We start from the raw sequence: 21,720 nt of genomic DNA on the forward strand, positions 1-21,720 counted from the left end.
GTTCTGCTTGAGCAGCCCGAATGGAGACGCAGCGGGAAGGAACGGACAGGTGTGACAGCCAATCAGCACTGAGAATGAATTTAATCAAGGTTTTAGAGAATCCCAAATCAGCAGGCTAAATGCATAATTAGCTTTTATGTTTTAACCTTAACTATATTATTTATTACGATGAATTCACCTCACAAAAGATGTTCTGACGCAGAAGCTGTTGTTTTCAAAGTAAGAGAAATAACCAATATAGCTTTTAGATTATAAACCACACATCATTGGTCTGAAACAATCTTCTCCACCCCTGTTGGTTACCCAAACATTGCTTCTCCACCCCTGTTGGTTACCACCAAACATTGCGTTTCGCATGGCAATGGGGAACAGCGCACTTGTAAGCCAGGCATGTTGGTGCATGTGTGAGTATGTGGTGTGTGTGTAGTGTGGTGTGTGTGTTGTAGGTGTGTGTGTGTGTGTGTGGTGTATGTGGTGTGTGGTGTTGTGGTGATGGTGATGGGTTAGTGTTGGTGTGTGTGTGTGTGTGTGGTGTGTGTGTGGATGTAGTGTGTGTGTGTTGTGTTGTGTGTGTGTGTGTTGTGTGGTGTGTGCGTTTTTGTATGTGTGTTTAGGTGTAAAAAAAGAGCAAGAGGAGGAGGGGTGCGAATAAAGACGACAAATGGAGTTAATTGTGGATTAATTATATCTCTATGGATGCCCTGTCTGGATCTGTTCTGTTTGACTAAACAAGTACCGTATGTGAGCATGTGTGTGTGTGGTTGTGTGTGTGTGTGTTGTGTGTGTGTGGTGTGTGTGTGTGTGTGTGTGTGTGTGTGTGTGTGTGTGTGCGTGCGTGCGTGCGTGCGTGCTGCGTGCGTGCGTGTGTGTGTGTGTGTGTGGTGTGTGTGTGTGTGTGTGTGTGTGTGTGTGTGTGTGTGTGTGTGTTTGTGTGTGGTTGTGTGTGTGTGCATGTCTTTCCAGCCAGTTGGTCATCTGTGAGGTTTGCCAGCTTCAACAGAGGAGTCATCATTCGGGGGAAAGCAGTCTGTGTCTCGCTGTAAAGATGAAGAGTTGAATCACAGTTTCTATTTTCACTCCACGCGGAGAGTCATTGAAATCATCGGATTTCAAGCCATTACTGGTCAAATGTTTGACAAAGGCAATAAAAGATTAGGGTAATGATACAAAAACATTTGTTCTGGTAATAAATTCAGCCCCAAATCCTGCGCACATGGGAATAGTACTGCTACTGTCCGTCTGTGACGCTGTGGACTTTTAATGAGAGCTTTGTTAGCCATGTGCAAAATGAGGAGGTGGACACGGCAGAAAAGGATCCAATCAACAACATTGTACAACTGACTTTCCATATCTCATAAATATGATACAAAGAGATACAATTATAATAATTGCCTGTGTACTATTCCTCCATTGGTTATAAACCTTGTATACATTGAAGTAGTTGCAGCAGCAATTATATTCCCAGTGGAATATAAACACAACTATCCCCTTAGATCTTCCACTATCAGTTTGGAGGTATAAAGGGCCTTGCTCAAGGGCTCCACCTTGAGGCAGGGTTATATTCCCCTCTCTCACATCAGCTGCTGTGTGAGTGTTTAGTGACAGCCTGTTGGTCATCAGCTTCTCGAGGCCAGAGGGTGAAAACTGCTCTCCATCTGCCGCTACAGGACAGTGATACATGCTGTAATCCCTCCAGTGTAACGGGGTAACCCTTGACATTCTCATGTGTTGTCGTCTGTACACAACATTTGAATGGTTTACCCTTTACTCTGTTTGTGTGCTGCAGCTGGCAGATTAACCTATGATGCGCTTATGTATAATTAGATGATTAGTAGGCCGCTTTATGTCTTCTGTCATCCATTAGCAATGCTGCAGATGCCAAGGCTGGTGTGCTAGCATGTAGAAATTAAGATGTATTCATTTACTGAGCACTTGTTAGGGAATTTAACCCATAATGTTATGCTAGTTTTTACCCATTTCAGATTGAAGTGTGTGCTCTTCCTATTTGCATGTTCAGGGTTAGAGCATATTAAAAGCATTACTGTTAATATGCCAGAATTAACCAGGCAGCTAAAAAAGTTGGCAGAATAAAAGCACGAAACAGGTTCAACAAATAATCATAATATAAGGCATACCAATTACATTAATAGTAAACCAGACAGAGATAAATCCAGATTTGGGCAGCAGGTCAAGCTACAAGCCAACAAACCCAAACTATTACAGAACAGCTTATAATAAAGAAAAGCTTTCCAAACAGTGATACGAAACAGGACAGCAGTCGCACTGATATGAGTTAAGTAATGGGCAGATTAGCAGCATTTGACAGACATCTGTGGCATGATAAATCAATCCAAACCAGTGCTGACCGATTTGTTTGTTTGTAATCCATGTTCTGAACCGTCTAAAAAGGACATGCGAGTCACTTTTTCCCTGAGTGATGATATATTGGATATATTATATTCTACCATCCTGAAAATGAGTCATTCTGCAGATTCTTTACTATCAGAAGGTCTGCTCCTTGGAATTCAATACATGTGTTGTTTGTTATTGCTACTCTCAGCTAGCTAGAACTAGCGCAGACTGCATGGAGACAGGTCACTGCTCACTTCTTCAGTCTTCGTTTAAAACAGGTAACAGGCCTCTGATTGTGTGTGTGTGTGTGTGTGTGTGTGTGTGTGTGTGTGTGTGTGTGTGTGTGTGTGTGTGTGTGTGTGTGTGTGTGTGTGTGTGTGTGTGTGTGTGTGTGTGTGTGTGTGTGTGTGTGTGTGTGTGTGTGTGTGTGTGTGTGTGTGTGTGTGTGTGTGTGTGTGTGTGTGTGTGTGTGTGTGTGTGTGTGTGTGTGTGCCATTATGAAGTATAAGCTTTTTTGGCAGCACAGTTTGTTCCTTGGAGTCGGTGAAATGTGTTGTGCAACAGTCTGTGAAATGATAAATGTTCCCGGCAAGGACCATAGGAAGATGAGCCCCCGATAGAAAAGGTCAGCAGGGGGATATCAGTGGACATGAACATACGCACACACAAACTCACCCGTCACCTGTCCTTGGGGGGGGGGGGGGGGACTCCTATCTGCAGTATATTCAATTCTGAATGGAATCAGACTGAATGTGTGTGTGTGTGTGTGTGTGTGTGTGTGTGTGTGTGTGTGTGTGTGTGTGTGTGTGTGTGTGTGTGTGTGTGTGTGTGTGTGTGTGTGTGTGTGTGTGTGTGTGTGTGTGTGTGTGTGTGTGTGGTGTGTGTGTGTGTGTGTGTGTGTGTTCCAATTTGACATCCTATAACCCGGATTAGAATGTATCCTCTCTCTCTTCTCTGTTATTGCCTCAGAATAGGCTTTGTTCCAGACTGGAAACTCAGATAAACACACACATTCACACATATGCCCACAGGCTCTCTCTCAATCACACACACACACACACACACACACACACACACACACACCACACACACACACACACACACACACACACACACACACACGCACACACACACACACACACACACTGCGCACCGCTCCATAGCCTAGCTGTGACCTCAGATATTAGCTCCCTGCTAAATGTGACTACGGCCAAGTGACACAATAAAGACACACAGTCACAGACACACCCCACTCTGAGCATCCTGGAGCTCTGGTTGACCGATAGCAGGAGCTACACTTGTCTGTATTGGTGAACACTGGACCAAACAGTGTGCGACAGTATCCCTGTGGTTTTATTGCTGGTTCTTTATCTGACGTTGTGAAGGTTTAGACGGAGGATGATAGCAGAACGTTGGCTCATTGGACAGATGTGTGTCAAATGTAGCATTTAGAAAAAGAGGGTTTTGTTTTTTATCTGCTGTTTCATTTGCGGCAAATTGGCATGTTGCTTTTCCTGATTTTTAAGTGGTTTTCTATGGGTTGAGTCACAAACTAGAGCTGCTGTCTTCTTGAAGGTGTTCAATGCAGCAGCAGACATATTCGTCAGTGCAAAAATTCACTCCTTCTTTCTTATTATTTTCTTTCTCATTCTATTCTTTCATTGAATCTGATCTTGGATCGTGTTTTCTTCTTTTAATGTCTCACACTTGTCTATATGCTGATCTGTGCCACTTTAAAAACTGCAGTCAATCTCACTTCACTTTCAATTCAGCCAAATATGAAATAATTGATGACTCATTAGTGCTATTTTGTACTATTTTTATTTCCGAGTGTCATGACCAATCAACTGCATGTTTTACTGTAGATGTAGATTGAATTTAAACACTGATTGGCTGAATTGAGGGTGATTTGTCCCGGGTTTCCCACAGGCATCTTTCGCTAAATTAACTAGAAAGGATTAACGACGAAATGACAAACATTTAGACTTCAACAATTATCACTGCATGGCTTTAAATATGTAAAATCATCTTATGATAGTCGTAGTCAATGTGTGTGTGAAATACAACAAACTAAACCAGCAGCTGGATCCTAAAAGCTTCATAAGAGTCAGATTCATTATCATGAGTCATAATTGTTTACCTGCCAAAATTCAGTTTCTAAAGCCTCCAGACACTTCCAGACTTAATTGAGCTTTTAGCATCCAAGTCCCAAAGTCGTAGTTTAAATAAAAAGGCGGACATCCTGAGTGTACGATTTAATTGAGCCTTAATCAGCAGCTGAGTCTGGCAGCGGGAGGACTTCATCAGATACATCAGACTAATGTGAGCTGCTCCGATGCCTTCCAAGATAAAACCCACTACAGATGATATGCTTAGATGAGGTGGGAAAAGACACCTGATGACTAGACGTTGTTGGAGGTATTGACATTCTTTTAAAACCATGCCTGTGGGGAAACCAAATGCTGCTCTTTTCTGCTTCCTCTTGGTTGTCCAGCCTGTCCTTTTCCTCACTTTTCTGCCTTCTCTTTTTTCCCTTTTCCTCTCTTATCCTTCTTCCCCTTCCTCAGTAAAATCATCAAGGTGAGAGTAATCGACGACGAGGAGTACGAGAAGAACAAAACCTTCTACTTAGAGATCTCAGGGCCTCGCCTGGTGGGGAGCAACGACACCAAAGGTCAGGAAAGGGGGGGGGGGGGGCCTCGTGACCTCTTGACCCCCGGCCACATTGCCGAGGCTGCATGTTCTCATCACATGGAGGAGATTTAGATTCATTTCTCCTGATGTGTCCTCACCAAGGCAGTGAACATGCAGCAGTTTGTGGATCACCTCATCTCACCACATCCACTCCTCCACCTCACGTGTGTGTGTGCGCGTGTGTGTTTTGTTTATGTGTACATACCTTGCCATGTTGTTTGTTTACCATGCATGCATTCATGACCTCCCTCTATGTATGTGTGTACGTGTGTTCCCATACAGGAAGACCATAACCATTAGGATCTTAGACCGGGAGGAGTACAATAAGCAGTCCTCCTTCTACGTTCTGCTTGAGCAGCCCGAATGGAGACGCAGCGGGAAGGAACGGACAGGTGTGACAGCCAATCAGCACTGAGAATGAATTTAATCAAGGTTTTAGAGAATCCCAAATCAGCAGGCTAAATGCATAATTAGCTTTTATGTTTTAACCTTAACTATATTATTTATTACGATGAATTCACCTCACAAAAGATGTTCTGACGCAGAAGCTGTTGTTTTCAAAGTAAGAGAAATAACCAATATAGCTGTTAAGATTATAAGTGTGTCCTAATTATATATAACAAATGTATAATACAGCTGATATTATAGTAATGCTAGGTACGGATTGACCTGATCTGATGACACAAGCATTCTCATTGATAATAATGTATACATAAGCAGCTATTTTACTCTTAGCTGTACTTGCAGCAGTCATACCCTTTTGACTTTAATTTAACCATGAGTTTAAAGGGATACAACGACAGAATAATATTATTTAACATCACCTAAAGTTTGTTCCTAAATTTAGATGTGTAAAACTGTACCAAGCAGAGCATGCATAATGGGAACTTAAGAGTTTGCAGGCACACTTACTTAACATTTATCACACCTATGCATTAATCCAACCAGAGTGTTTTTGGATGCGTTTTCACCACAATGCATTGCACAAAGCAAATGGCGTGCTTGTTACGTGCTTGTTTTTTTTGGATGCTAAAGAAACAGCTCTAGAAACACCACCGAAAACAACGATAAAACGTCTGGAAAAAACACTTTTTTTGTGCCCTTTATTCTAATTAACAGTATTTGTCAGTTGCCAATTATTGTTTTATTTAGTGAAAAACACGTATTTCTACTACAATAGTTCATACTTCATGCCGTTATTATGGAGTAAAGACGTGGGCGATAGTAAAGAGAGGCATCTATAGAAAAAAAACATCAGCACCAGAAATATCCATCGAGATGATTTGATGGAGAGCTGATGTTTAGGAAGTGTCGCACAGAAAGGCCCAACATGGAGGCAAAGCAAAGAGACAAGGACATGACTGCTTAGAGGACATCGTACTGTAGAGTAGGTGGGATGTTTGTCTCAGTGGACTTTGTGCAATTTAATGCACATTTATTTAAAAAAAAAAGCCCAAATATAGCCACGGCAGGAGCACTTTAAAGCTGGCAAGGGAACGAAAGCACTTAACAGCTGGCAATGCAACAAGAAGTCAAATCAAAGCATCATTTACGCTCATGCGGTATTTTCAAAGTGACAAAACGCAACACTGCTCCCTAATCGCTTCGGTTTGAAACGGCCTGTTGGTTTGGGATGCAGGTTTAACACACAGGAGCGATCCTGCTGCTCCCTTCTGTATTTCTCAGTTATTCCTTCCTTTTTTTCTACGTTTCCTCCTCTGCTTCTCCTCAGAGGTTTGTACAGAAAACTCAGTGGGAATCACACCTGTCCTCTCCTTCCTCTCCTTCTCTTTTCCTCTGCGCTGATCCTCTTGTTCCTCCTTATCCAGCTGAGAGCTCGTCGAGCTTGGAGATCTGTTCTCTGCTGGTGTTTTAAAATGTCACACATTGTGGAATAAGCGCACAGAAAGACATGAACAGATAATACCTTAAAGGATGTTCGCTGTGTGTATGGCTATCATGTGAATGGCATTTACAGGCACATACATTACCCATACCCTTTACAGCACCAACGCATTGCCCTACAGCAGGGGTGTCAAACTCAATTTCATTGCGGGCCACATTCGCATTATGGTTGCACTCAAAGGGCCGGTTGTAACTTTAAGACTATATAAAAATACATATATAAATATTTAACATATATAAAATAATGTATTATATTACATTATTGGCTCTGCATTGGATTATTATCAGATAGGGTAATACCTTCATAATTAACTACGTCTGAAAGCAGAAGTCTAGGGCAAATAATTGCAAGTCTCTTCAGTGAGAATGTCACAAAATGATTTAAAAAGAAAAGCCACATTCTGGAAAAAAATTCAAAATTTAAAAAAGTGACATTTTGAAGAAAGAAAAGTCAAATTCTGAGAAAAAAAGTCAAATTTGAGATGCATTGTGGGACATGGAGTTTATGGGCAACGTGCCTCTGTAAAGTAGCATGTAACCGTATAATAAAATCATATTTTTTTAAAGCTCTTGTGGGGCCACATAAAATGAAGTCGCGGGCCGGATTTGGCCCCCGGGCCTTGAGTTTGACACCCCTGCCCTACAGCAAGTCAAAGTCTTACGTTCTGGTCTCATGGTAAGAAATAAACCCCCAGAGCACAGACATGTCACACATATTGATGCAGATTCTTAAGGAAATAGCATAGAAAAGACATTGCTGTCATGAGAAAACTGCTATCATTATGGGTATCAGAGGTTTTATTAGAATAAAATCAGCCTTTGCTTAAGAAATGCTTTCAGGAACAACAACAAAAGTGTTAAACTATAGAAAACACTGAAACTGTGTGGCATCACAGGGAGAGGATTATCCTCCTTTATGGAGTAAAGTAATAACATTTCCTGGATGTTCACAGTGTATCATTACCATTTCCTGGTATAATAAAAAGAGAGGAAAAACCACAAGTCCACTGCCTTCGGTCTCATCTGAATCATATAACAAGCAAAGCCTCTCCTTCTCAGGGAGACCATTAAACCTGTCTCTGTAGCTAATGGCTGTTAGGCCACCAACACATCATTATCAATTACACTGTGAACATGTATTAAATTAAAACCCCATGGTGGTTATGGTTTCAGATGTGCGTGTGTGTGTGTGTGTGTGTGTGTGTGTGTGTGTGTGTGTGTGTGTGTGTGTGTGTGTGTGTGTGTGTGTGTGTGTGTGTGTGTGTGTGTGTGTGTGTGTGTGTGTGTGTGTGTGTGTGTGTGTGTGTTGTACATCCGTTTTCCACTGTGTATCCGTTATCTCCCTCCTCTTCTATTACCAGCTAATGTGATACAGAGTTGTAAAAACACAGGCGATTTTCCACTTGTTATTTATTGCCTTTCCAACGCAGACACAGACTAGAGATTGAGATATCCGTAACAGCTGTTGTAGTAGTGATCTATTTCTTTGGTTACACAACATAAGACAAATATATAAAATAAAAGATAAGTGTGCATGGATGTAGTTTGAGGTAGAGGTTGTCTTAAGGTGTTTTCATGCCCTTAAATGTTACTGTGTACACTCATTAAGAGTAGCTCTTTATCCATCACACACACACACACACACACACACACACACACACACACACGACTAGACACGCAGAGAGAGCATTATCAGTGTGGTAATGCAGTGTGTGTGCGCGTGTGTGTGTGTGTGTGTCTGTGTGTGTGTGTGTGTGTGTGTGTGTGTGTGTGTGTGTGTGTGTGTGTGTGTGTGTGTGTGTGTGTGTGTGTGTGTGTGTGTGTGTGTGTGTGTGTGTGTGTGTGTGTGTGTGTGTGTGTGTGTGTGTGTGTGTGTGTGTGTGTGTGTGTGTGTGTGTGTGTGTGTGTGTGTGTGTGTGTGTGTGTGTGTGTGTGTGTGTGTGTGTGTCAGGAGATCAAACACACCTCCGGGGTAGAGAGACAAAAACACACACACACACACACACACACACACAAATACACACAGACGTACTTTCCGTAAGCAGTGGGCTGGTGTGTTTAAAGGAATGGTCCACTCATTAGATAATTAATCAAAACTTCAGTATTTAGTGAAACGTTATGTTTAAACCATACCCTGAAGAAATCAGCGATATTCCCCGGTAAATAATGATTTTATAGCTCTTTTTTATCAAGACCTGTATATTCCGTCTGGCCGCCGCCATGTTTGCCATTTTCAGTAGTCACGTGATGGTCGTGACGTCATCCATGCGTTCACTTTGTCAACACACGGAGTATTTCAGTTCGGACTCGTCAGCAGAGGAACAAGTTTTGACCAATGTGAAGAGATTGGATGGGGGAATTCAGCCATACATATCAGTATGACAATACGACACCCTCTGTCCTCAGACCCTCACATCGTACAAGGAAAAACAACAGAGGAGGGATCCCTCTCCCAGGACGGACAGACGTGCAATAGATGCCGTGTGTAAATTGAAAAGATAATACATTTGCAACATAGGTAGTCCAAATGTTTGGAAATGCATGTGTGTATAATGGGAAGATGATATAAGATACTATATGTATGCATGTAGTACCACCCTTGCTAGCGATTCCCTCTCTAGTTTAGCATACTCAGCTTCGTTGTCCCTGGCCATAGAATCACGATTTTATGGGGCCGGAAAAAACTGGGGTAAAATACACACTAGCCGGTACTACGCTATATGGAAAGGCCACCAAAAACTGTCCTGGCCTGGACGTTAAAATGGGGCTAGCCGCTGCAATGGAAATGCGCTATAACATACCTTATTCTTACTCCGAGCACTACTTCTGCTCCTCCGTCGCTTCACACTTGCAGAGGGCGATTTCTCAACTGGCCGAACTGGTGTCCTGGTCGGTGATGACACCAGAAAGACCGATGGTACTGCATCTCCATTGAGTAATGGTTGTTCTTTAAATCCCATGTTATGTTTGATCATACTCTCAGAGTAGTCGTCCGGAAATGTGAAATGTTCGCTGCATACATGAGCCTGTAAATCTCTCGGTTCGGGCCAGCCACATTTCGCTAGCCACTGCCTCCGAATGTACTTCTTATGCTTACCTTTTGGCAACAGATGGAACCGAGCATTCCGTGGATTGTTCCTATCCGAATTATGGCAATATTTCGCGATACAGTGAGGCATATTTGAAGAGAGAAACTACAGTAAATAACATGGAGATCAACGTGTCTTCGAAAACCAAACGCATGGATTACGTCACGTCCGGGAAATGGCGGCGCCCACAGTGTTGATGTTATTTCGGTATATAATCAGTTTAAAATCACTGATAATGTCATCGGATTAAAAAAAAAAAAGAGAGACTGGCAGAGACTGGTCTGTTTTATCGGATGATAATTTTTAAAAAATGAGTGTCATGAGCATACCATTCCTTTAATGAGTGTGTTTTATGAGCTGATTCTCTCTGTGCTAAATTAGCCCTGCACAGATCTTTATGGCCTCAGCCCATGACGCACGATACCCACGATAGACCATCTTGGATCTGTGTGCAGTAAAATGATACTATAACTCACACCTTATGGTTAGGACCGATCAAAATAATCACACGTATGTGTTATATAATTTGATTGCAAACCCTTATATAACCACTCCCAGTAATTTGGTTTAATTATTGTATGATTACCATTTTAATCATTTTAAACCCAGCCCATGCTGCATGAAGGAATTTGAGATATCAATATCACGGCTGCTTGATGTGTAATTAAAAGTAAAAATACTGCAGCAAGACTGTTAATCAGTTTTACCTGATAATTGTACTCAGCAATACAAGCCGATCATCTCATAACATCTATATTACAAATGTGCATAGTAATAATAATTAATAATTCCTTACATTTATTATAGCGCTTTTCCAGTGCTCAACGCGCAGCAACAGTAGCACAACATGAACAAGTCTGTCTTCCAACTGATCTGGTATTTCATGTTTTTCCCTCTAGTTCTGTCTTAATATTAAGAAAAGGCTTCCAATGAATGAATCCTTCTCACACAGAAGTACACGCTGCAGAGAGACCGTAGAATGTTACATTGATGTTCCCAATGCGTTCTGGCACAACCCCACATGTTTCAAACAGGCTTGTAAGCACCCTGCCCCAGAGACGGCAGCTGAAACCGCTCTCTAGTGTTGATTAATGTGTGAATGGCTCCTTCAGATATACATCCCAGAAAGCAGCTTTAACATTCAGGGCGTGTGCGAGTGAAAGAACAGAGTCAGCGTTTCTTATCCGGTAGCGCCACGTTTCATCTTCTGTCAAACCAGTTCTTCAGAAAGGAAATGCCTCAGAGCCGGAGATAAAAAGCCTGATATTCTTTTCTGTTGATTTTGTATCATTTGCATTTCTTTATTTGGCTGTAAGCAAACATGGTTGATAGGATTAAGGTACTGACTAAACAAGCATTGGGTCTGACATCTGCTGAGCTGATATGAGGAGCTGCACGTTATAGAGAGAGATGGAGAGAAACAGTGTAGTGCAGTCGTTTCTCTTGTAACATTTCCGGTACATTTCCGGAAAGTTTCCATGGGAAGTTAAGCTGGGGAATTTTGGAAATATTCGATGCAAAATTAAATAAAAAAACATGACATTTCAACAGATTTAAAAAAAAAATGTTTTAAGTAGAACAGAACACGTTTTTTTCAAAGTGTGATCCAGTCTTCTCGAAATTATCTGTGCATGTGATAGAGGAATGCAAAGTGCCTGTAGGGGGTGTGGTCTCAATAGCCATGCAGTAAGCAGTGTGCTATGGCATGGATATTCAATTGTACTTGAATGGCATCTGTGATTATGCTAAAATATACTTTCCCCAACTATATTTAAGTTCCCTGTGAAGAGCCAACCTTCAATTTCATAAATGCCCGTTAATTCCCGTTGATTCCCGTAAATTCCCGTTAATTCCCATGGAAAGTTTCCATCTTTGAAAATTCCCGGAATTGTGCAACCCTAAGAGGTTCAGATCCTTTTTGAAAAGAACATAATTAAAAGCTTCGATTAGGGGAAGGATAATGTGCAAATGTACCAGGTGTTTGCATCTTGCCTATCATTTCAACCCTGTCAAGTTATATGTCACCTACTGGAAACTGAAATGTGTTTTCTCTTAAACTACAAGTCGCAGTTTTTAAGAAGGTGGATAATCAGAAATCTTAATTTTTTTCTCAGGACTCCAAAAAACTAAACAAACCTGAAACAAAACAAGAAATGCAGAAACACTAGGTTCAGCTTCAAATAAGTAGGATTTTTCCTGAAGCATCTTACGGTCGAGAGAGAAAATTGGCAATGCGTTTTTTTTTAGGAGACCAGTATTATTTGAAGAAAATCCCCAAATGAGCCACACGCAGTTATTTGTTATATTTTTAGCTTTTTCAACATTACTTCCACACAAATGGAAAGTAGTCCCTAGGTTAGAACATACAAATAATGTTTCCCTCCAATGTAAACCGCTCCAAACTTTCCAATCAGAATCTGCTTCCCCCCAAATAATTCAGCAGCTGCTTCAATGTCCCATTTGTTCAGGAGCGAACGAAAGAGCTTGTGATTTAGTTTTCCATTAACCTATTTCATCCTCCTCTATTTCTGGGAGAATTTTTTTGTCATGTTCTAGAAAGCCTTTCAGCTAGCAGCCTCTAGTGAGCAGGTGTGAACTGCTTTGGTTTGTTGGAACAGGTGGAGCCTGATATTAAAGGTGGGGTAGGTCCTTGTGGAGAAACCAGCTCGAGTGCGCTAGAATTTGAAAATACACAACCCGGAAAAATCTGCCACTTCCTCACAGAGCCCCGCCTCCAACACACACGAACGCACACATGACCAATGAGGGCACGAGATAAGTTTGTGCCCCGATGGAAGGCTGACAGGCAGGTAGGCCATCCAGTTACTTTAGCCGGGCCGGCTCAGATGATTGGTCGTGCTTTTTACAGCGCCACGGCTTCCACAGATTTTTTTTATGGATTTGTTGTCAAAGCACTTCAGATATTCATTGCTATCGGATGTTAAGAGCATTCCATGGAATATAACAAAAAGTGTTTCTCGAGCCGGTTTCTCAAACGTACCCCACCTTTAAGTATTTGCACGTTAAGACCATTGTGCAGTCATAGTGTTGTTCAGGATATCAGGCAGGTTCAAAAACTTGAATGCTTATTTGATTCCCTCTGAAAATGTGTTGGGCTTTCACGCTCATTTTATCTGGAGGTAAAATATGTATTCAATGGAGGGTTGAGAAGATTTTAGCTGACCTTGTGATATGGCAGGTTTTTGAGGAGCAGCAGGAGGCAGAGGAGAGTTCACTGCAGCCTGTGAACCTCATTCGGGTGGGAGAAAGGAGGGGAACCAGCTGAAAACACACACCCTGCAGAGGGTGCTGACCCCATGTCCTAACACACGTACGCACAGTATCAAACATGCACAGACGCACACATCTGCATCGTAAAGAGCAATATACATGTGACCATAGAGAAGCATACACACTCTTTTGTGACGGAATATAGGAATATGTAGGAAGCATGCATGTATTCAATTAGGACATGTAAATGTACATACATATATTTCGTAGCTTGTTTTCAATAAGTCTATAAAGTGTCCAAAGAGGTTGTGTTCTACCGTCTGCCTGAATGTAATCATGGCGTAGGTGTGTAGTGTGATTCTGTGTAGTTTATTGATGGCATCCCGTTGGATGTGACGTCATCTGAACAGGACATCGCACGCTCACTGCTTGATGGTGCGCGAAGGTCCGTTTACGCCGGTTGCTAAGCAACATCGTTATGGTGAAATGCAAGTCTGCGTCCAAATGGTTGGAAGATAAGGAGGAAGGACAATCAATACTGTATATAGTCAATGTGAGGTGAAGTGTGTCGCCAAGGTAACCGGTTAAAACTCCAAGTGGCGATGAGGTCTTAAAATGTATGGAAAGGGTCTTAAAAAAGGTCTTAAAGGTCTTACATCTGACTTCAGGATTCCTGCATACACCCTGGTACATTACATATCCATAATGAGACAATGGTAAACAACATCAGTAATACATTTTAATAATGATGCTTACTCTTCCAGCAGTATCATTAAGCCTGACAGTACAAATCACCAACAATTGAAATAAATGTATCTTTTTTCTAGTGACTAACATTTACATTAGCAACAATGACGGATGATAATTGAAACAGCTAATGCAATAGTTGTTTTGTTTGTTCTACCAGAGCACTTATTATTATTGCAAATTAACTGTAAGCAAGATCAAACAGAACATTATTGTATTTTCATTACAGTACATGTCAGTTTTATCAACTCAGGGATGGACATCATCCTCCTCTCCTATCTCAGCTTCTGCTCATCCATTTCCTTTCAACTATTATCTTCCTACCTTCCCCTTTTATCCCTCCTATTCCCTTCCCTTCCCTCCGCTTCTGTCTCTTTCATGGAAGCTGAATCCATCAAACATAAAAGGGTGTCAAAATCCTCTCCTCTTCTCTCCTCGCCTCTTATCTCCTCTCCTCTCTCCTCTCCTCTTATCTCCTCTCATCTCCTCTCATCTCCTCTCCTCTTCTCTCCTCTTATCTCCTCTCCTCGCCTCTTATCTCCTCTCCTCTTATCTCCTCTCATCTCATCTCCTCTCCTCTTATCTCCTCGCCTCTTATCTCCTCTCCTCTCTCCTCTCCTCACCTCTTATCTCCTCTCTCCTCTCATCTCCTCTCCTCTTCTCTTCTCTCCTCTCCTCTTATCTCCTCTCATCTCCTCTCCTCGCCTCTTATCTCCTCTCCTCGCCTCTTATCTCCTCACCTCTTATCTCCTCTCATCTCCTCTCCTCTCTCCTCTCCTCTTATCTCCTCTCCTCTTCTCTTATCTCCTCTCATCTCCTCTCCTTCCCTCTCATTTCCTCTCCTCTTTTGTCTTTCCTTTTTACTCTTTTTCGTACTCCCCCATCTCTACTCCTCTCTCCCTGTGTTCTCCTATCACTGCTGTTGAACTAGGGACTCTATCAAAGCATGACAATGTGTGAAATCCAATGTACACACACACACTCACACACACACACACACACACACACACACACACACACACACACACACACACTCACACACAGCACTACCTCTCGTCAGCACATATTGACCCATGTGTTATCCAGACTAGAGACTGTCACATGTCATGGTGTTTCAATGTGAGGAGAACGCTGTCACATTGAAAAGTCTAAGAACATATGTTCAAGGCACAGTCGTATGTTAGACTATTTCACTTCACAAGACTTTGCTTTTGATTCTTCTATTGTTACAACTTTACATTTTTGTCGATCTCATAATTTAAACCGAATCTGTACATTGCACTTCTATTACATCTGTACTAATTGGACATCATTCTAGGAGTGTGGTTTGCTAAAAACAAGGCTGATACAAGTTTAGTTTATGACTGATATGTAGCACTGGAACACCTTCTGTTATTTCTAACTGTGGGGAAACATAAACTAGATGATATGATAATAACAATAAGGATGTATTACCAACATGTAAAGGTGCTAATTGAGGAACAATAGACCAACAACGATGGAAAAGTCAACCTTTTTTCTGGGTTGTTGGCAGTTAGACTATGGGCGGTAGTTTGCTGAAGCTCATTTGAATTGAAACCATACCAGGAAGGAAGGAAGGCAGAGAGAGGAGGAGGACGAAGAGGATGAAAGGCATATGAAGATTAAGAAAGAAGGAGAAGGGGTTAGAAACAGTTATGTAACACAGAGAGATATTCAGGGATAGGGCGGAGGTAGATTATGTCCTGCTCTACTTTTTGTTGCTGCCTGTATTGAAAGATGCAGCACTCACATGTGAAGAGAAAAACTACAGTAAAATGCCCAATTTAATACTGGATTCCCTCTATTCAGACATTTCAGTGATTATTCTGTGCGTGCGTGCGTGCGCAGTCTGTGAGGCACGTTGTTGAATCGAGCTGCTGCAAGGTAGCAGAGAGAAGGACAGGTAGAAAACAATCAAAATGAATGATTAGTGGTACAGACAGCAGCCTTGACAAGAAGCAGCATCTTCCCCAGCAACATTCAACCTCTGTCAGGCCCCGTTACACACACACACACACACACACACACACACACACACACACACACACACACACACACACACACACACACACACACACACACACACACACACACACACACGTACACAGGGAGTGTAGCTAACAAGGATACTCCCCGGCAGTGTTCATCCCACATTAGGTTTAGTGTAGACTGTTAATTTAGCTCATCACGGTTAGATAGTTAGTGTGTGTAGTGTGTGTAGTGTGTGTAGTGTGTGTATATTAAAGTAATTGCGACTTCAAACCAAAACGTAAACAAAACAGTTTTGTGATTTTATCCTGGTTGTAGAATAAAAAAGGTACATTTAATGTATTTAAATATGGTTTAAAATAAAGCCATGTTATTGTCTCGTTCTATACGGGTGCATATCAGAGGACTGATTAATGTCAGAACGCATTAAGACAATTGAGCTTTTCTCTCTTTTGGGTATGAATGTGATCATTTAGTGACCACGGGATTGTGCTGTAGCAGAAAAATAACTTCATTTAATTAAATTCAGGCCGTAGGTGATCCTAACTTTGAAAATGTCACACCTCAGACCGTTTTTGTTGGCCTTTCAGTTGCTTCCCTTCCTACCTGCAGCTCTCATGCTTCATGGATGCAAAGGCGGCCCTAATGCCAGATGGGTTGATTTCTTGCTTTCGACGCTGCAGTAGAAGTTAGAATGTGCATGCGTGCAGCTCTGAGCTCCATGCACTCAACTAAGGGGAACAAATGACCAATGAGCTGCACCCCCACAATGCACTGCACTGGAGGATGGGAGGCAATAGCATGGATACCCGATCCCCCATGGAACATTTGATCATGGCGTTTCTCTCTCCTTCCCCTTTCTTTGTATTTCTCCTCCCCTCTCTCCCTCTTTCTGTGTCTCTTTGATCCCAGCAGTGAGTTAAGGCCCTACAGTGAATCTCAATTACTGACACGCACCATAAAGAAAAGGGTAATAGGAGAAAATGGAGATGAGAGGGAGGAGGGAGGGAGGGGTTGTGTGTGAGAAGATAATGAGGACATTTTCATTTAGTAATGTTACCATAACTTTTGAACAGTGTGAACGTAATGATGTCAATTGAAACCACAGAGAGAATTTCATTCAATTCAGTCTTTTTCCATATCACTGATTAAACATATAATTATAGCTTAAATATCTACTTTACTTTAACTCAACTCAAAGATTGTAAGCTACAGTATGTCTTCCCTGTGTGTAAACGCATTTCCCATCATCAACGACCATCATTACCCTCCTGTCCTGTTTTCTATCTCTTTGCAGTCTTTATACTTTATCGTTCTCATCCTGTTCTAACATTGCCAGCGATGTCTTGTGGTGTTTTCAGAGGAACAGCTGAAGGAAGTGGAGGAGGATGAAGAGGCGCTGGCAGGAAGAGACGAGGACGATCAGCGCGTTGCTGACATGGGCCGACCCATGCTGGGAGACCACGTCAAACTGGAAGTCATCATAGAGGAATCGTATGAGTTCAAGGTAAGGCGGGGGGGGGGGGGGGGGGGGGTGTGTGTGTGTGTGTGTGTGTGTGTGTGTGTGTCATCTTCTATCAGAGGTCTATGTGGCAGGAGTGAATGCTTTAAGCTACAGTCTAATCAACCTTTGTTAGTTCTGTATTTTTAGTATGTACCATTCTGAAACCGTTCTGTGACCAATTCAGTTTATTATTTTATGATGACGTGCACTCAACCCAGTTTTTGATATCTAAACATAGCTACAGGTCTCTCATCAACTTATAAAATAACCTTTTAGATTCTCTTTTACTTTATCATGGGAAACATATGTTCTCCTATATTAAGGTTGCAGTTTTTCTTACTGTGTAAATGGAAAGAAAAACAGAACGATACCCCAACACAACTTATCGGGTAGGTTAAGAAAACAGTCATTTAAATTGCTGACTTAAATAGAACTTAACTTAACTTTTGATTTCCCACAGGACCCCCCTCACATGTCACACTCACACACCGTTCCAATACATACAGGGAACATTGTTTGAGCTCTGTACTGCATGCTCTGCCTCTCCCACGCAGACTCTTAAGACGCTAAGTGTGCATGTAATTACCCATGTTTTGTGCGTGTATGTGCAAGTGTGTGTGTGTGTGCGTCTGTTCTTAGCTGCCACTCCACCTACACGCTCACTCTAGACAGAAAGGCTGTTAATAACACCCAGTAATAGCTAACCACTCGTCGGGATGCTATACTTTGTCAAGTCGTTTTGTACATTAAATTGTGTGTGAGAGTGTGAGCATGTAACCCTGTCTTACAGTTAGCTGAAGTACTCCCCATTGGCAGCTACTTGAGTATAATGTTATATAAGTGTCTGACATAACAGATTACAGGAGAAAATAGGAAAGCTGCATTAATGGAAAGTTTCTTTTGAAGTTCAAGTTTTCTTTCGACATCTTTGTGAGCGTTATTCAACCGATATAACCACTAAATTAATGAAAAGAGCTGTAATAACATCAATTGCAAACATAACTCTTTCAAAAAGAAAACTGATGAGCATTAGGAAAGGGTCTTTTAGTAAGGGCTATTAATTTGTGATCATTATAATATGCTTTAAAATATTTATTCATAGAGAAATGAATCTCCGTCGCTGAGCCACAGGAGCCATACAGACTATAAGAAGTGTGTGTATAGTCGCCATGGTGTCGCCCATTGGTTAGAACACCTTGAGTTTGGCCTTTTAGTCGTCGCTATATTGTTTTTTAGTAACCAGAAGTGACATGGTAGGGTCGAGAGATGTGCAACCGAACACTGAATAACACATTTTGAGGCGACTACATTTCACATTGAACTTTCATGAACTGAAAACACACTTCAAATGCGTTAAACTTCTTAGACAAAACACAGACAATACCTAAATCTAAAAACACTGTTGTAGCAATCTGGTTCTCACAAGGTAGCCACACCTTAAAGCAGGGGTGTCAAACTCAAGGCCCGGGGGCCAAATCCGGCCCGCCACTTCATTTTATGTGGCCCATAAGAGCTTGCAAAGAATATAATACGTTTATTATAAGGTTACGTGCCGCTTTACATGAGCACGTTGCCCATAAACTACATGTCCCACAATGCATCATATTTTGTGAGATGCGCACTGAAGAGACTTGCAATTATTTCCCCTAGACTTCTGCTTTCAGACGTAGTTAATTATGAAGTTATTACCCTATCCGATAATAATCCAATGCAGAGGAAATATTGTAAAATAATACATTATTTTATATATATTTATCTATGTATATTTATATAGTCTTAAAGTTAATTATCACCGGCCCTTTGAGTGCAACCATAATTCTAATGTGGCCCGCGATACAATTTAGTTTGACACCCCTGCCTTAAAGCATACCCTGCGTTATATCGTATTTCATTCTTAATGGGACCAATGTCATGCTGTTTTGAAGAAGACTAAAAACTAGGATTGGGACAATAATCATATAATAAATCAGTTAGTATTGTCGTAATAGGTAGGGTATTTTTTTCATAGACTCTTACAAAATCTGGCTACTTTTTGCTCCAACCAGTGGAGTCGCCCCCTGCTGGATAATATAGAGAATGCAGGTTTAAGGCACTTCCACATTGGCATCACTTTTCAAACCTGGAGGATGCTGCTGGGTTAGTCAGAATAATAGTCATAATGGGGAAAAAGAAAAGACATGTGTCATAGTGCAATGTATTGTGACTCAGCTTGAAGTCAACTGTATTCTTTTGCCTTCTGCTGAGCAATTATTGCTGTCACGGTTCCATCGACAGATGACTAAAACAATTCTGATGCCTTCAGTCTCCCACAGCTTCACATGTGTCCACTTGCAAAGACATAAATAAAACCACATATGCATTTCACTGCAGTCCTTCTCTTAAGTAATGATCTGAGGGGGAAATGAGACAGAAAGCCAGGAGGTAAAAATATCAGCATGTGAAGGAAGGTGTTATTAAAACCTAGCACAGTAGGGTGAAATAAACACTTCACAAACATAAGGCGGAGTTAAGCTGCTGCTGCTGCTGCTGCTGCTGCTGCTGCTGGTGTGTGTGTGTGTGTGTGTGTGTGTGTGTGTGTGTGTGTGTGTGTGTGTGTGTGTGTGTGTGTGTGTGTGTGTGTGTGTGTGTGTGTGTGTGTGTGTGTGTGTGTGTGTGTGTGTGTGTGTGTGTGTGTGTGTGTGGCACTATTGACACCCCTAAGCTCCATTCAACACAATTAGTATCCCAGTTTCCCTCTGAAGTGGAGAAAAGGGAAAGTGCAATCCCACTGCTTTGCTAATTAGTGTGTGTGTGTGTGTGTGTGTGTGTGTGTGTGCGCGCGCGCGTGCGTGCGTGCGTGCGTGCGTGCGTGTGTGTGTGTGTGTGTGTGTGTGTGTGTGTGTGTGTGTACAGGAGTGTTTGTGTGTTATCTCGTAGTTGCTTCCTTTTGAAGAAAACAGCAAAGAAGTATTAAGACTAGGAATTAAGGAGACAGAGGAAGGAGGGAAGAATATTTTCCATATTAGCTAAAATCCTAAATAAATGAATATATTAAATATTCTTTGATGGATTTACAGGTCATTGAGTATAAAATCATGCTAGAATATTTACATTTCATTAAAGGCCCTGTCACACTGTCCCGAAATTGACACCCGATGGACACACGATAAAGGAAATGTTCAAATTCGGCTCTGATCGTAGCAACATCGGGCCATTCGTGAGGGCATCTAAGCCATCGTATGACCGCCGGTGGAGTTTCTCAGGCTCCGGCAGCAACTTCGTGAGCGGCAACTTCGTAAGGCACTCGTGAGGGCATCTTGTCAAATAGTGTCATCTTCGTGTTATCATCGGTGCATTCACCCTCACTCTGATCGGGGCGAATGCCCGATGGCACCGATGATAACAAGATGCCCTCACGATGGCCTTACGAAGGGCAAAATTGACACACGAATTCAACACGAAAATTAACCTTCTCAAGGTCCTTCGGCAATTTTTTGGCATGCCAAAGATTTTGCCTCCGCTCACGAAGTTGCTGCCGGAGCCTGAGAAACTCCGCCGGCGGTCATACGAAGGCTTAAGATGCCCTCACGAATGGCCCGATGTTGCTACGATCACAGCCGAATTTGAACTTTTCCTTTATCGTGTGTCCATCGGGTTGTTTTATTGCACAACAAAATCATGTAACCATATTATGTAAATAACCCAATTTGTGTTCTATGAAACTACAAAGGATATAATATATTATTTTGAAGGACAGTTGACAGGAAATTGTTGTTGTTATGGAAACAACATTACGGAGAAAACGTAATATTTTCTACATATAAAGACGGATAAAGTAAAGAACAAAGTCTGAAGATATCAGTACAGTATCATAGTACTGTAACATAATTGTTTTTGGTACTTTCACTGCAGTTGTATGTCTTAAATGTAATGTAAATGTTGCCTTCGTGTGTGGTTCGGGGCCATCTTCGTGCGAAATTCACAATTCCATATTCGTGTGTCCATCGGGTGTCAATTTCGGGACAGTGTGACAGGGCCTTTAACGATGCCGCCATACAAGAGATGGAGTCTGGTTTTCCTTTTGGTCCAATCATAACAAAGAATGAATGCTGTGAACACCTTTGGATCGAATAAAATTGTATTTTCTCACTGTAAAAGTTACATAAGGGGGGAAACTGTATGTAAAGAGGTTTAGTACATTTGAATATC

General features: G+C 41.7%; 1 protein-coding gene across 1 annotated transcript in view; it reads left to right on the forward strand.

The window, feature by feature from the left end:
- slc8a1b (solute carrier family 8 member 1b) overlaps window positions 1-21,720 on the forward strand; it is a 152,882-nt gene that overhangs the window by 101,428 nt on the left and 29,734 nt on the right. The window contains exons 5-6 of the mRNA XM_034100353.2: window positions 1-49; window positions 17,390-17,535. The exon at window positions 1-49 is cut by the window's left edge and continues 61 nt beyond it. Coding sequence (XP_033956244.1) covers window positions 1-49; window positions 17,390-17,535 — 195 coding nt within the window. The remainder of the gene's footprint in view (window positions 50-17,389; window positions 17,536-21,720) is intronic.

This window comes from Pseudochaenichthys georgianus, chromosome 15 (genome assembly GCF_902827115.2).
Source record: "Pseudochaenichthys georgianus chromosome 15, fPseGeo1.2, whole genome shotgun sequence".
NCBI lineage: Eukaryota > Metazoa > Chordata > Actinopteri > Perciformes > Channichthyidae > Pseudochaenichthys > Pseudochaenichthys georgianus.